This window comes from Charadrius vociferus, unplaced genomic scaffold (assembly GCF_000708025.1).
Source record: "Charadrius vociferus isolate BGI_N301 unplaced genomic scaffold, ASM70802v2 scaffold32, whole genome shotgun sequence".
NCBI classification, from domain to species: Eukaryota; Metazoa; Chordata; class Aves; order Charadriiformes; family Charadriidae; genus Charadrius; species Charadrius vociferus.
In genome coordinates, this window is record NW_009647856.1 from 6374346 (window position 1) to 6386657 (window position 12312).

Sequence of the window (12312 nt, forward strand, 5' to 3'; positions counted from 1 at the left end):
CCAAACCCGTCGCGCCGTTCCGGGCCGGCCGCGCCGCCAGCCGGGCCGCAAGGCGGCGGGTTGCAGCGCAGCGCCCCCTGGTGGCTGGGAGGAGCGCCCAGGGGGGTGGCGACAGTGCGCGACAGTGCGCGACAGTGCGCGACAGTGTGACTGTGCACAGGGGGAGCAGTGACGGCTCAGCTGCCCCGGGGAGGGCGTCGGGCCGGTCACAGGCCCAGGGATGGCACGGTGGGTGTCGGTGGCTTCCCCAAGTAACAGGCGATAGGACAAGAGGAAACGGCCTCAAGTTGTGCCGGGGGAAGTTTAGCTTGGATATAAGGGGAAAATGCTTCACAGAAAGGGTTGTCAAACATTGGAACAGGCTGCCCAGGGAAGTGGTTGAGTCACCATCACTGGAGGTATTTAAAACACGGGTAGATGTGTTGCTGAGGGATATGGTTTAGTGGTGGACTGCACAGTGCTGGGTTAATGATGGGGGTCAGTGGGGTCTTTTCCAACCAATGGTTTATGTTGGAAGGGACCTTAAAGATCATCTCGGTCCACCTCCCTGCCATGGGCAGCGACACCTCCCACCAGCCCAGGTTGCTCAAAGCCCCATCCAGCCTGGCCTTGAACACCTCCAGGGATGGGGCAGCCACAGCTTCTCTGGGCAACCTGTGCCAGTGCCTCACCACCCTCACAGTAAAGAATTTCTTCCTAGTATCTAATCTAAATCTCCCCTCTTTCAGTTTAAAACTGTTACCTGTTGTCCTGTCGCTACACTCCCTGATGAAGAGTCCCTCCCCAGCTTTCCTGTAGCCCCTTTAGGTACTGGAAGGAGCTATATGGTCTCCCTGGAGCCTTCTCTTCTCCAGGCTGAACAACCCCCCAAGTCTCTCAGCCTCTACTCACAGCAGAGGTGCTCCAGCCCTCGGATCATTTTTGTGGCCTTCCTCTGGACCCACTCCAACGGGTCCATGTCCTTCTTGTGTTGGGGACCACAGAGCTGGACGCAGCGCTGCAGGTGGGACCTCACCAGAGCAGAGTAGAGGGGCAGAATCCCCTCCCTCGCCCTGCTGGCTACGCTGCTGGGGATGTGGTTGGCTTTCTGGGCTGCGATCGCACATTGCCGGCTTGTGTTGAGCTTCTCATCAACCAACACACCCAGGTCCTTCTCCTCAAGGCTGCTCTCAATCCATTCTCCACCCAGCCTGTATTTGTGCTTGGGATTGCCCCAACCCAAGTGCAGGACCTTGCACTTGGCCTTGTTGAACTTCATGAGGTAATGCTTCTATGAGGCTGGTCACTGGCCCCAAGGAGCACATGGGCCCGTCCATATGAAGGTACAGCTGCCACGTGGGGAGGCAGGATGGGTGGCATGGGTGCGCCCTTGCCACCAGCCCGTTCACTCTGGTAGGCTTAACAACATCCCAAGAGAAATCAGAACCATTTTGCTCACTCTGGAATGCCCCAGGTGAAACTACACCGGTGAACGGTGTAAGGTTTAATTGCAGGGTGCTCACAAGCACCCCGCTCCTTCCCCAGGTGCTGGTATTAAAAATCGCCCAAGAGAGGGGAAAGGTTTGCACTCCCTGTCCCCTGTGCTGTCTGTGCACCTGAGACAGCGCCTGGGGATTTAAGTGTGATGCCTTGTTTCTGCTTCCTTCAGGTCGAGAGGACTCAGGCAGCTGGTAGGGACTGAGGTCCAAAGTGTGGGCTTAACGTGCGTATCCTGGAAATAAAAATTACTGCCTTCATTAACTTGAAGACTCGGGGCATGCAGCATTTGTGACACAGATTAACACAAAGAGAGGCTGAACTCTGAATTTCATCTCTTATTTTGTTTATTTACCTGGTTGTGTCCAGCAATTTCTATCCTGTGGCTTGTAAAGTCCAACAGGTCCAAAAAAAGCTTTGAAGAATGAGTAAGAACGGCCAATTCTCACTATGCTTAAATTCATCAGGGCTTCACCTTCACTGGAAACGAAGGCCACCAAACAGCAAAGGGTGAAAGTAACTTTAGCTGTAACTTTAGCTCTTCTGTTTTGCTTAGGAGCAGCCCGGCTGGTGGCTGCACCTCTGTCTCCTCTAGCCTCATGCTATGGCACACAGCAGCTTCTGCCTCTCTAGCTCTGCCAGGCCTTTTTCATCTTTAGGTCCTCCCAGATTTCTTCTTTGCCTTTCCCCATTGTAAGCTCCATTGCTCCGGCAGCTATTTTGGAGGGCTGTAACCACAACTGGCTTTTCACCTAGGTTGGGTAAGCTGAGCCATGCACCGTGGCTCTTTCTTGCAGGAAATGGCCCATTGGTTTAAGGGTGTTGTTTAAACCCAGGCTGAAGGGGTATGGATTTAGAAATCATGCCCTGCTTTACCTCAGGCTTGAATGCAATCGCTTTGCAATGAGGAAGCAGGAACAGTCCTCCTACGCTTTTTGGTAGTTCTAAAAGGAAATTATTTCACATCTGACAGTGAAAGGATCCAAGAAGGTCTCAGTGGAGAGGCCTGGGGGAATGTGCCCACACTTGGGTAAGGACATAAATCGGGAAGCTGTAGGAATACTCTGTAGAGGACTTTATGGCAAACAAATCCAGATGCTCATGTCAGAGTGCCAGCTGCCCCCCTCAACTAACTGTAGTGTAGACATAACCTTAGACCTTGCTTCATTTCCTGCTCCGGTTTGACATTATATCTCAATTAGAGACAGTACAAAATGAAGGAGGAAAGCCAACTCACACACAGCATTCACAAGAATGATGCAGTTACTGTGAGGTGACACCTGGACCAAAGATCTCTCACTTTATAAAAATCCAACCAAGAAGGTGGCAGTGAGGGGTATAAAGGACACAGAAAGCAGATGAACAGTTTAGGTTGGTAAAAAAACTTCAGCTAGGTTTGAAATTAATGTTGTACCTCTAAAAAGTGTCTAAAAGTTTAATGTAAATCCTCGCTGTGATCAAGACAGTTGTCTGGTCCTCTGGAAGAGAAGTGGCGATCTACAAAATACAACATCTCCCAGAAGAGTTGGTATATATATGCAAATCTGTGTATATATTGGCTCTGTTCTATTGAGGGCATTCACTAATATCTCCCTGAAGAAGGAAAAGGATAAAAAATATTTGGTGTTGAGATTTCTCTTCTTGAAGAGATTAGAAAATCTTCTAATGTATAAGAAGTGGTGTTACCTTCTTTTTCTTTAAAACCCTAACAGCTCATGAGGACATCCACTCTGGCTTGCTCTCTGATTTCCAGGATGGTAAAACTGTTTGAATCCTCTTTGCCTTGGGGTCAGGGCAACATTTTCTGAGGGACGTGAATTGTTGAGATGGTTGGGTCAAGTCTGGGCTGGACTCTGCTCAAAGCTCCTCTGTTCCTTAGAACGTCTTCCTGAGGGTATATGTCTGCTGGCAATTCGTTACGGTCCCTGCCTGCTTTGTTACGGATCTCTCGTCCCTTGACTGTCTCCATTCACACACACTGCTTGGTTGTAGGGTGGATATCTGGGGCACACCTTGCTGGACAAACTCGTGGCACACGTGGAAGCTCACACTGTGAGTTCTGTTCCTTGCATCCTTGGAAACTGTTCATCCGCACCACAAGAGGGTTTCTCCGAGTCTCCGTTGCTCCAAGGAGCCCTTAGACTGTGGAAACTGCTCAGCTGTGTGTTAAGTGGACAGTTCCTTCCCTCTGCTGGTCCCTCATCCATGCAATGATCCTTTTGGTGACATCAGTGCATAAGATATTTTTAGCATGTGAAATGGGTGCTTTTCCAAGTTGTATTTCAAACTATTAATTTATCATATACGGCATTACTCTACTCATTAGAGTCAATTAGATCACTGCTATAAATCGTTAGCTCGACTGTTTGTTTTCTGCTGCTCCTGTTTTGCTTTTCAGGGCACTACTGCTGGTTTGGTACCACGATGGCTGCATATTTCTGTCTCACGTGTGATTAATAAATGTTATATTTGCTGTCAAGGCTGCAGCCAGGCCGTTGTGCTCTCCCAAAACCACTTGCAGAGTTTCGAGAGCTCACTACAACTGAGCTTGGGTCTGGAAGCAATAGTTTTAGATGTGTTTATCCTAGATCCAGGTTTCCGCAGACCTCTGGAACAACCCCACAGAGTTAACCACAAAGCTACTTTGAAGTAATTTGCTTCATGGCATTCCATATGAAATCAAGACTGAAAAGGGAAATCTAGAAGTTAGTCAAAATCCTGGAACATTTGTAAAAGCCTTGTAAGTAATAGAAATACAAGCTTAAAACATACATGAGGTGTTTCATTCCAATTTCTTAATGATTAAGTGATTGCTCAGCTTCATCTGCTGCAAGCCCACTGTCAGCTCACAGGAAGATTATTGAAGGCAGCTCAGAAATACGTCGCTTCACTCAAACAACCCAGATGTCATCTATTTGCCAAAGTGGTAAAGCTGATCAGAATTATTTCAGTTGCGCTCAGTTGTTGTATTCAGTTTATATATAGCTGTTTTCAGGTTGTATTCAATACTTTATGGGTATCCAGTTTCGCTTTTCTATTTGATATTAAAACAGAGGAAAACCCCGGCTCAGCCAGCATATGCTTTCGCTTGCACGCAGAAGGCAGAACACAGGAGGCAGCCTTACAGCTGACCGAGATTGCAGAAGAACTCATTTCAAGTAACACAGGGCAGAGATCGCTCTTGGAAACTTTTTTCAGATAGGTACATGGTTCTTTTTATTCATCTTCAAAACAACATAACAAAAAAAGACATTCGATAAAATTGCCTTTATACCATGACTAAATATGTCCACTTCTGGCAAAGGGGGCTCCACATCCAGTCTCGCTCTTTTCTTCATTTATTAAAGCTGTCCTTAACTTTTCAGATAGGATTAACCTATCCAGTTCCCCATTCTCTGCTCCCACATTTACTATGTTTGTTTACAGGTATCTCCAGCTTGTCTCATCCACAGGTCACCTCCACATGCGTGACAATTTGGGCTGGCAGCACTTCTGCTGGGGTTTGCAAATTGTGTTTCCCTAAAATTCTTGCAGCGGGGATGTGGCCATCCCCTCCATATAGCGAATTTAAGCCACTCAGACTAGGCTTGTGATTTCTTATTTACCTTCTAGAACTGCCTAAGCAGTAGCACACAATCTCCAGGAGGTGACAGACTGAGAAACAGTCAGCCAGAGGGAAGATGGAGGAAGAAGTGCGGGGGAGCACTCCACCAAGGGTGTCCAAAAGGCACCGGCAAAGACAAGAAAAGCTTACAGGTGAGGCAGTGGCAGAAAAAAATTCCTGGCATTTCTTACCAACACAAGTCTTCACAAGCATATGATATTCATGCATTGTTGGGGGTAAGAGAAGCGGGTGGCATTTTAATTTGGTTTTGTTTTGCTTTTTAAATCATCATTTGATTAGTTCTTGTGGTAAGTCAGCCCCCACCGTTCCTGTCTGCCAGGACAGACCTCTGTAATGCCCCATTAAAATGCTTAGGAAAGTAGTGACATCCACATGGTTGTTACTTGTTAGTAAGGCCAGTGTGGCTTTTAGAAACATGCTTGTAATAACTGTTTGAATGATAATTATCCCCTGGCTTTGATAAAGGAATACTTAAGTGAATTGTTTAGGTTGTCTAAAGGATGCACGGGTCAATTCCTATCCCAGCGGCTTTATTATCTGTAAAACTGAGGTGGTGTCAAAACTCATTATTGCTTCTAAAAAGCTTTACGTTTAAGAACAGCTAATTATTGCCAAACTGGCTGGTATGGGAGATATCTGAGGAAAATTTTGTCGTTTCAGGAAACTGTATTGGTAACTCATCTTATGGCACTGTGTCATCAGAGCCCCTAATGAATCAGTCCCGAGATGTCACTAGGGAGACCATGCTCTTTTGACAGCAGTGGCCATTCGTAACTGTTAAAGAATTCAAAACACCTTGCAGGAAAACAATCATGCTTTTTGTTGTTGTTCACAGAATTCACAGAATTCACAGAATTGTTAGGGTTGGAAGGGACCTCTGGAGATCATCTAGTCCAACCCTCCTGCCAGAGCAGGGTCACCTACAGCACGTTACACAGGACAGCGTCCAGGCGGGTTTTGAATGTCTCCAGAGTGGGAGACTCCACCACCTCTCTGGGCAGCCTGTGCCAGTGCTCCACTTGTTGTTATTTCTGTAGACGTTCTTTCTAGCGCTTCGGCACTACGGGGCAGGTGACATTAAGCGGGGAATATACTGACTCTCAGCATCACTCTGCGCTTACGGATATCCAAGCAGCAGACTTTTCACAGGAAAGATGCAGTAACAGGACTAATCCCTGCAAACGCAGACTGGTTAGTCAAATTTCCATGCACTGAGTTTTAGATCCATACAATTGTCTGTCCCCTCAACCTTCCCCAAAGCAAGGTCTATACTTCACAACCCTCGTTTCTGAGACATTTTAGCTGTATTCAAGTTATAGGTGAATAAACATAACAGAGACCCCCCAAAACGCCAAATAGATCTCACTGGATGGTAGAAAAACTCATAAAAACATCTCTCTCTCTTCTGTTTTTATGTGTACAGAAGATAAATGGTTGCACGTAAAGTATTGTACTTCTGAGTTCATTAGCTTTTATTCAACCCAGGCAAGAAACCTCTCAAAGTTGTTACTAAATGATCATATTTCTGTGTTGTCAGTTTGATCCTTGCAGGATGTGTCCATCTGGGAGAAAATACCCACTCAGGTGCATCGACTGCCACAGCTGAGAGGTCAAGGATTGAATGGGTGATGGAGTCTTCAATATCTACACATCTCTGAGGGAGCCCTGCATTAATGAAAATACTTCTGCATACATCTTACTGCTGAATAAAAGCATTATTTTCAGATGTTGTCAGTCTCTAGCCTGACACAGATATTAAATTCACACGATCTCTCTTTAAAACGTGCACGTGTGAGTAGATTTTGAACAACATTGTACCTTGCAATGAATTTTCGTTTTTCAAAACCGCAAAGCAGGCAGGTGGTTATGAACGTGTCTTAAGCTATTTCTTCAGCCTGAAATGTAAGTACTGTTTGAAAACATTTAAGGAAATAGAACATCTTAGTAGGAGCCGCAGCAACTTTTCATGAATTTATTTTAGCTTGCATCGGTATTCCGAGCTACAAGGATTATAATGTAGTAGAGAGACTCTCATTGGAAGAGGGGATTGAAGGCATCGAGGCAGCAGCCCTGTGAGTTGACAGGGATGCTAATGCAGCCACAGCAGAAGTTTAGAGAGCAGATCAGAGCAGCTGGGTGGGCTGATAGAGAGGATCAGGGCAGCCCAGAGGAGCAGTAAGAGGATCCAAATAAGTGGATTAGTAGCATACCAAAGCACACATTACTTTTAGTTTTCAAACTCCCATTGATTTTAGTGCAAGTGCATTTACTAATGTGTGGCAGGAGAAATGGAAGAGGATCAAGGCAGAATGGAGACACAGAGAGCAGCTCCCTGTGGCAAGCAGCTCCCAATAGCGAGAAGGCTGGGCTGGGGAGGCACGGCGTCATGTTCCCACATCAGTCTCAGTCAGGACTTAAAGGAGGGTGGCCACTCTCTGGGCTTCTTCATCCCGCGGCCTCAAGGAGCTGTCTAACGTTGCTAAATGCTATTGTTCCTGCAGCTGATGCCGCATTCATTTTCCATCCGTAACTCCAGCGACTGACTCTTTTCATTGCTGCACTCTTACATCTGCCTTCAGCTGCAGTGACTGAAGCAAACTGACACAAAAATGTAGGTGTGAATAGTAGCATAACCCTCTGTGAACTCTTCCTACCAGGGGACTCCCTGGGCTGCTGGACACCGAGCTGAGCTTGCCGCAATTTGTGCCTGTAATGTTCATCAGAAATAGGACCACTTACCCAAGCTGTGCTCGGGCTCCTGTGGTTAACGTTGACTCCTGAAGTACCCAAACCTCAAACATACCCTCTCCTGGAATGCCAGCCTGGCTTTACACTTTGTCTCTTCAGACACAGGCGGTAGCAATGCAAAGACACACCCAGACTAAAATTTCTAAGCACTGTTGCTCTTTGTACAGCACAAACCCCAAAGTTCTAAGCAAAATAAGGAGCCCTACTCACATTGCCCCCAGTTCCCTTGAAGCACCTCCGGTTGTAAGGGGGAGGCAGGGCAAAATTTGTGCAGCTCACGATTTCTCCATGCTGCAGCGAAGCACAGGACATGCATGTATGCAGGCAGACTTTTTTTTACTCTACCACATGAGCTTCCATAAAAGCAGTGGTGATACCTTTTCTTCTTTATCCCCCAACCGTATCTGTTGTTTAGACACCTTGGTCTCCCCACCCACTCCTCCCAGAATTCAAATCCAAAACCTGGTTTGTCCTAGGGAAGAATTAATACCTTAATATCCAATTATTCAACAAGGATTTGATCAGAGTGGATGACCATCCAACTTTGACACTTAGACTGTAATGCCCTTCCTCACAGTCTTAGTCCAAGCTACACGTAAAAGGACAGAGGGGAGGAAAAGCCCAGCCTTACAGTCAAAATGGGGTTTGCATTCTGATACAGAAATATACAGAGGGTTTGTAACCGCACACACAAAGAAGACTTTGTACATAGATTCAGCTATATTCTTTATTGTTGAAACAGTTCTGGAATGTTTTGGTCTCCCTGATCTGGCAAACAGATGAAAACATCGGTCCGTCTTGTTGGTTTTTCTTTTGAATTTATATGAGGAAGATTAACAAGCAGCAGAATGGACAAGAAGCTATTTCAAAATAGTGTCCCAAAGGAAAAAAGGATAGAGACATAAGATGTCAAGTACCATGACTAAAATGAGCCAGGAAGAACTTAAGGTGGAATCAGAAAACAAGGTAAACTGCACTCCTTCGGACTTCTTCAGGACATCCAGAAATGTACCTGTGTAACAACCCGGTCTTCAGATGCGACACAAAAGCCCCCTGAAAGGGGAGGTTTGCAGTAAGACAGCACAACATCGACCTGACCTATCGTCAAGTCGGGAGCTGAGAAAAAGTACTGCCCACGTATTTTGTATGACCACAAAAACATCACCAAAAACCTGCAAGGGAAAAACGCTACCAGAGTTTATAAAATCCTCAATTACATTTATTTGGCCTCTTCCTACTTCACCCGGCCGCACGTGAATTCTTTGACATTAGACTTGAAGCCTCAGATCAAATCGTCCAGTTTGTGAGACTTTTCCCCAGTATAATTTTGCCAACTGAAAAGCTGGAGCTCTTAGCACACCCATATAATTCTCCTCAGCTCTAGGATCCTTCAGTCTTCTTTGTCCTACACCATCCTACTTTCGGAATAATTATCAAAATATTGTAATTAACTGGACACACCTGTGAGCCTGGAAGCAAAGGAAAAGCCTGGGACATCCCGATGTGAAGAACACTGCTGCTGTTAATACTGAAGTATTACTAGATTAATTATATTTAATTGGTTAGCTCTTGATCTAGCATCTGAAATTGAAAAAAAAAAAAGGCATTTTACAAACCAGAAAATTGTTGGGAACATTAATATTAGTTAGAATGGGGAGGGGATATTTTGAAAGCAACTTGCAGCATAATAAAACGGTAGCTAGGAAATAGGGATAATCATACTGACTTGGAATATGTTGCAAGATAAAGCCCTTATTTAGTTAGCTAATTTCATGGCATTTTGAAAAACACATTACTCAATTAATGGTTTGATTGAGGAAATACTTTGCAACTGCTCATGAATACATACAAAATGCTCTGAATTTTCCAATATTTTTACCAGAAAAAAAAAAGGAACTATGGATTCTTAATGTGTAATAGTAACAATCCAATAGAGACATTATCTGAAATAAAAGATTAAATCAAAAGCTGACTACCGCTCAGAGCCAGTGCACTTTATCCTAAGTCACTTGGCTGCCACAGCGATGCAGCCGGCCACTATCTAGTGTGACACAAGGCAGCCATTCTAATGGAATAAAGACGACTTTCATCTCTGGGTTTCTCCAGCTAGAATAATGCAATGGCGGCCCGTGACAAATGAGCAGATGGTCCCAGTCCAGTTGTAGGATGCCCACCCCAAAATGCCTCCACGACAGGCTCACAACTTACTGTATGTGGGAGCCTTTGAGTTCTTGAAGTAGTTCTGGGTTTTTTTAAGTCACGGCTGAGAAACATCAGCAGTACAGGACGGAAAGCTTGGTTTTCAGCTCCCAGATCCTCCTACATGTTGTGTGGATAACTAGAAGACTTTGACCTAAAGTCACCTTGTCCCAGTTTCTAATTCACTTTTATGCAGATGAGATGACAGGATCGGGGCCTAGGTATCAAAACTGGCTAACACTTCCATAAATGAAAACTGCAAGATTTACTCATATGAGTGACTGTAATTAGGTTTGCCTGCAGGATCAGGCTTATTCTGCATGTAGAAAAGAATGAATCTCTTTAATTCATGAGAAGAAAAAGAGAAATACTAATAAAAGGGGGATGTGCTAACTCTCGTAAAACATTACTTGAAACTGCAGTGTGCAGCATTCAGACTGAAATATCATTTCGAATCATGAGTGTCCCTTTAAGCAAAAAAATCCAACACAGAGAAGGAAGAACTAAAAAGCAGAAAAAGAGCACTTGATAAAACACTGCCATCACTTTTTCATAAATTATACCCCAAAACGTTTCACAAAATTGAGTAACAGAGGAAAACAGAAAAGACCTTTTTATTTTTGTAGCACATTCCTTTGGCAAATGCAGGATAAAGCCCATCATGTGATTTGAACAGTAAATGAAGGCCTTATGCTTTATAAAAATTCTCCTATTGTCCCAGGAAGGATGAGAGTCAAACACAACAGTTTCAGCAATGCTGTAAGTCTTGTAAATAAAGTTAGCAGACAGGAATCAGCAGACTGCTTGGGAAGCAAGAAAAAAAAAAAAAAAAGAGAGAGAGAAAATACTCTTTTTGTACACAAAATTTAAGCACACTGCTGCTGCATTTCAGACCTGACTTCGCTGCGCTGTACCAGAGATTAATTGGACCCACACAATTTAGCAAACAGCACATGACATCCATCTACCTTTGCTGCTTCAGCATCCTCCCAAAAATATATAATGCAGGATTTTAAATAGTACGCTAGCCCAGTTTCCTTTCACAAAGTCTTACAGCGAAGTTTAGGAAAATTCCAAAAGTAGCATATTGATTGCCTCTGGGATTTTCCACTTAGCAATTTAATAGAAAATTACACCCTTACCCAATCTGTGAGGTTTCCATAACCTCCCTCATGAATTTAATTTTCCGGAGTCTAATAAATTTTACCATTAGGCATATTTTCTGATATTGCTTCACCATTAAGCCCATTTCCTGATTTTGGTTTTTTTTTCGGAACCGGGTATACCGTCTGCACCACGTTTGGACAGCACCTCGCACAAGAGAACGCAGGTCTGACTCTGTCTACCCTCACAGTTAGGATACAAATCACTATTGTTAATATTCAGTTTACTTTCCTCTTACTAATTTTATGTCATTATTCCAAGTGATAGGGCCAGTCAATACTACTGGAGCCAATGGGATTCTCCTGGGTACTCCGCCGAGACCAAGGGAAAATCTGCGTTTGCATCTGTTCGAGTAGGCGTATGCAAGTATCACATACTCTTCTCCTTGTCAAAACACAGCCTGACTACACTTAAAACACAAGATGATGATCGGGAGCTGTGTGTTTTCAGTTATCGGTAGTCGTAACTGTAAAAGCCTGGGTCCTTCCTCTACAGGCAACAGGCAAAAGCACTCCTGACTGTGAAAAAAAAAAAAAAGTATGCAAACTAATTTAGGCAAAAGCACTCTTTGACTGTAAAAAGAAACCCACAACACTACACCAGAAAAGAGTTCAGCGTAAGTGAACTGGAAGTATGGCCGAAGGCGTCAAGTGGTGAATAAACCCAAGTGCTGATTCCAGCTGTGTTTGGGCCATCGGTGTGGCTGTGGTGACCTCCTGGTGGCCATCGGCGGGTTGCCGGACCCGCTAAATCTCACTCCAGCGAAGAGCCCTGGCTCCTCTCCTCCGGCCACGGCCACCCACCTCGCACCGAGGCGGGCCAAGCTCCGCGTCCCTCAGGCCAGCCGGCGCTTCAGCACGCTCCTCCGGGCCTCGGTCCGCGACGCAAGCGGGCACATCCTTGCGATAATTACTGTAAAACACGGTAATAAGCAGCTGTCAGCGTCAGCCGAGCCCCGCTTCTGGGTTTTGCCTACTTTCCGCACCAGCGCCAAGTTCAACCCCATCCTCGCCGGACCCTACCCCGGGAATCTCTCCGGTCCCGCTAAACAACAAGAGTTTCCTCCTTCCCTCCTCCGACCCCTCAGGGAACCCACCGCC

At 45.3% G+C, this 12312-nt stretch overlaps 2 protein-coding genes across 2 annotated transcripts in view; one reads left to right on the forward strand and one right to left on the reverse strand.

Moving 5' to 3' along the window:
• Nucleotides 1–1161, reverse strand: part of PRPF18 (pre-mRNA processing factor 18) — a 17928-nt gene extending 16767 nt beyond the window's left edge. The window contains exon 1 of the mRNA XM_009882938.1: nt 1142–1161. The gene's annotated coding sequence lies outside the window, so the exon portion shown is untranslated. The remainder of the gene's footprint in view (nt 1–1141) is intronic.
• A 7606-nt stretch (nt 1162–8767) lies between these two features.
• BEND7 (BEN domain containing 7) overlaps nt 8768–12312 on the forward strand; it is a 49362-nt gene continuing 45817 nt past the window's right edge. The window contains exons 1-2 of the mRNA XM_009883006.1: nt 8768–8815; nt 11893–12250. Of these exons, the coding sequence (XP_009881308.1) occupies nt 8768–8815; nt 11893–12250 (406 nt within the window). The remainder of the gene's footprint in view (nt 8816–11892; nt 12251–12312) is intronic.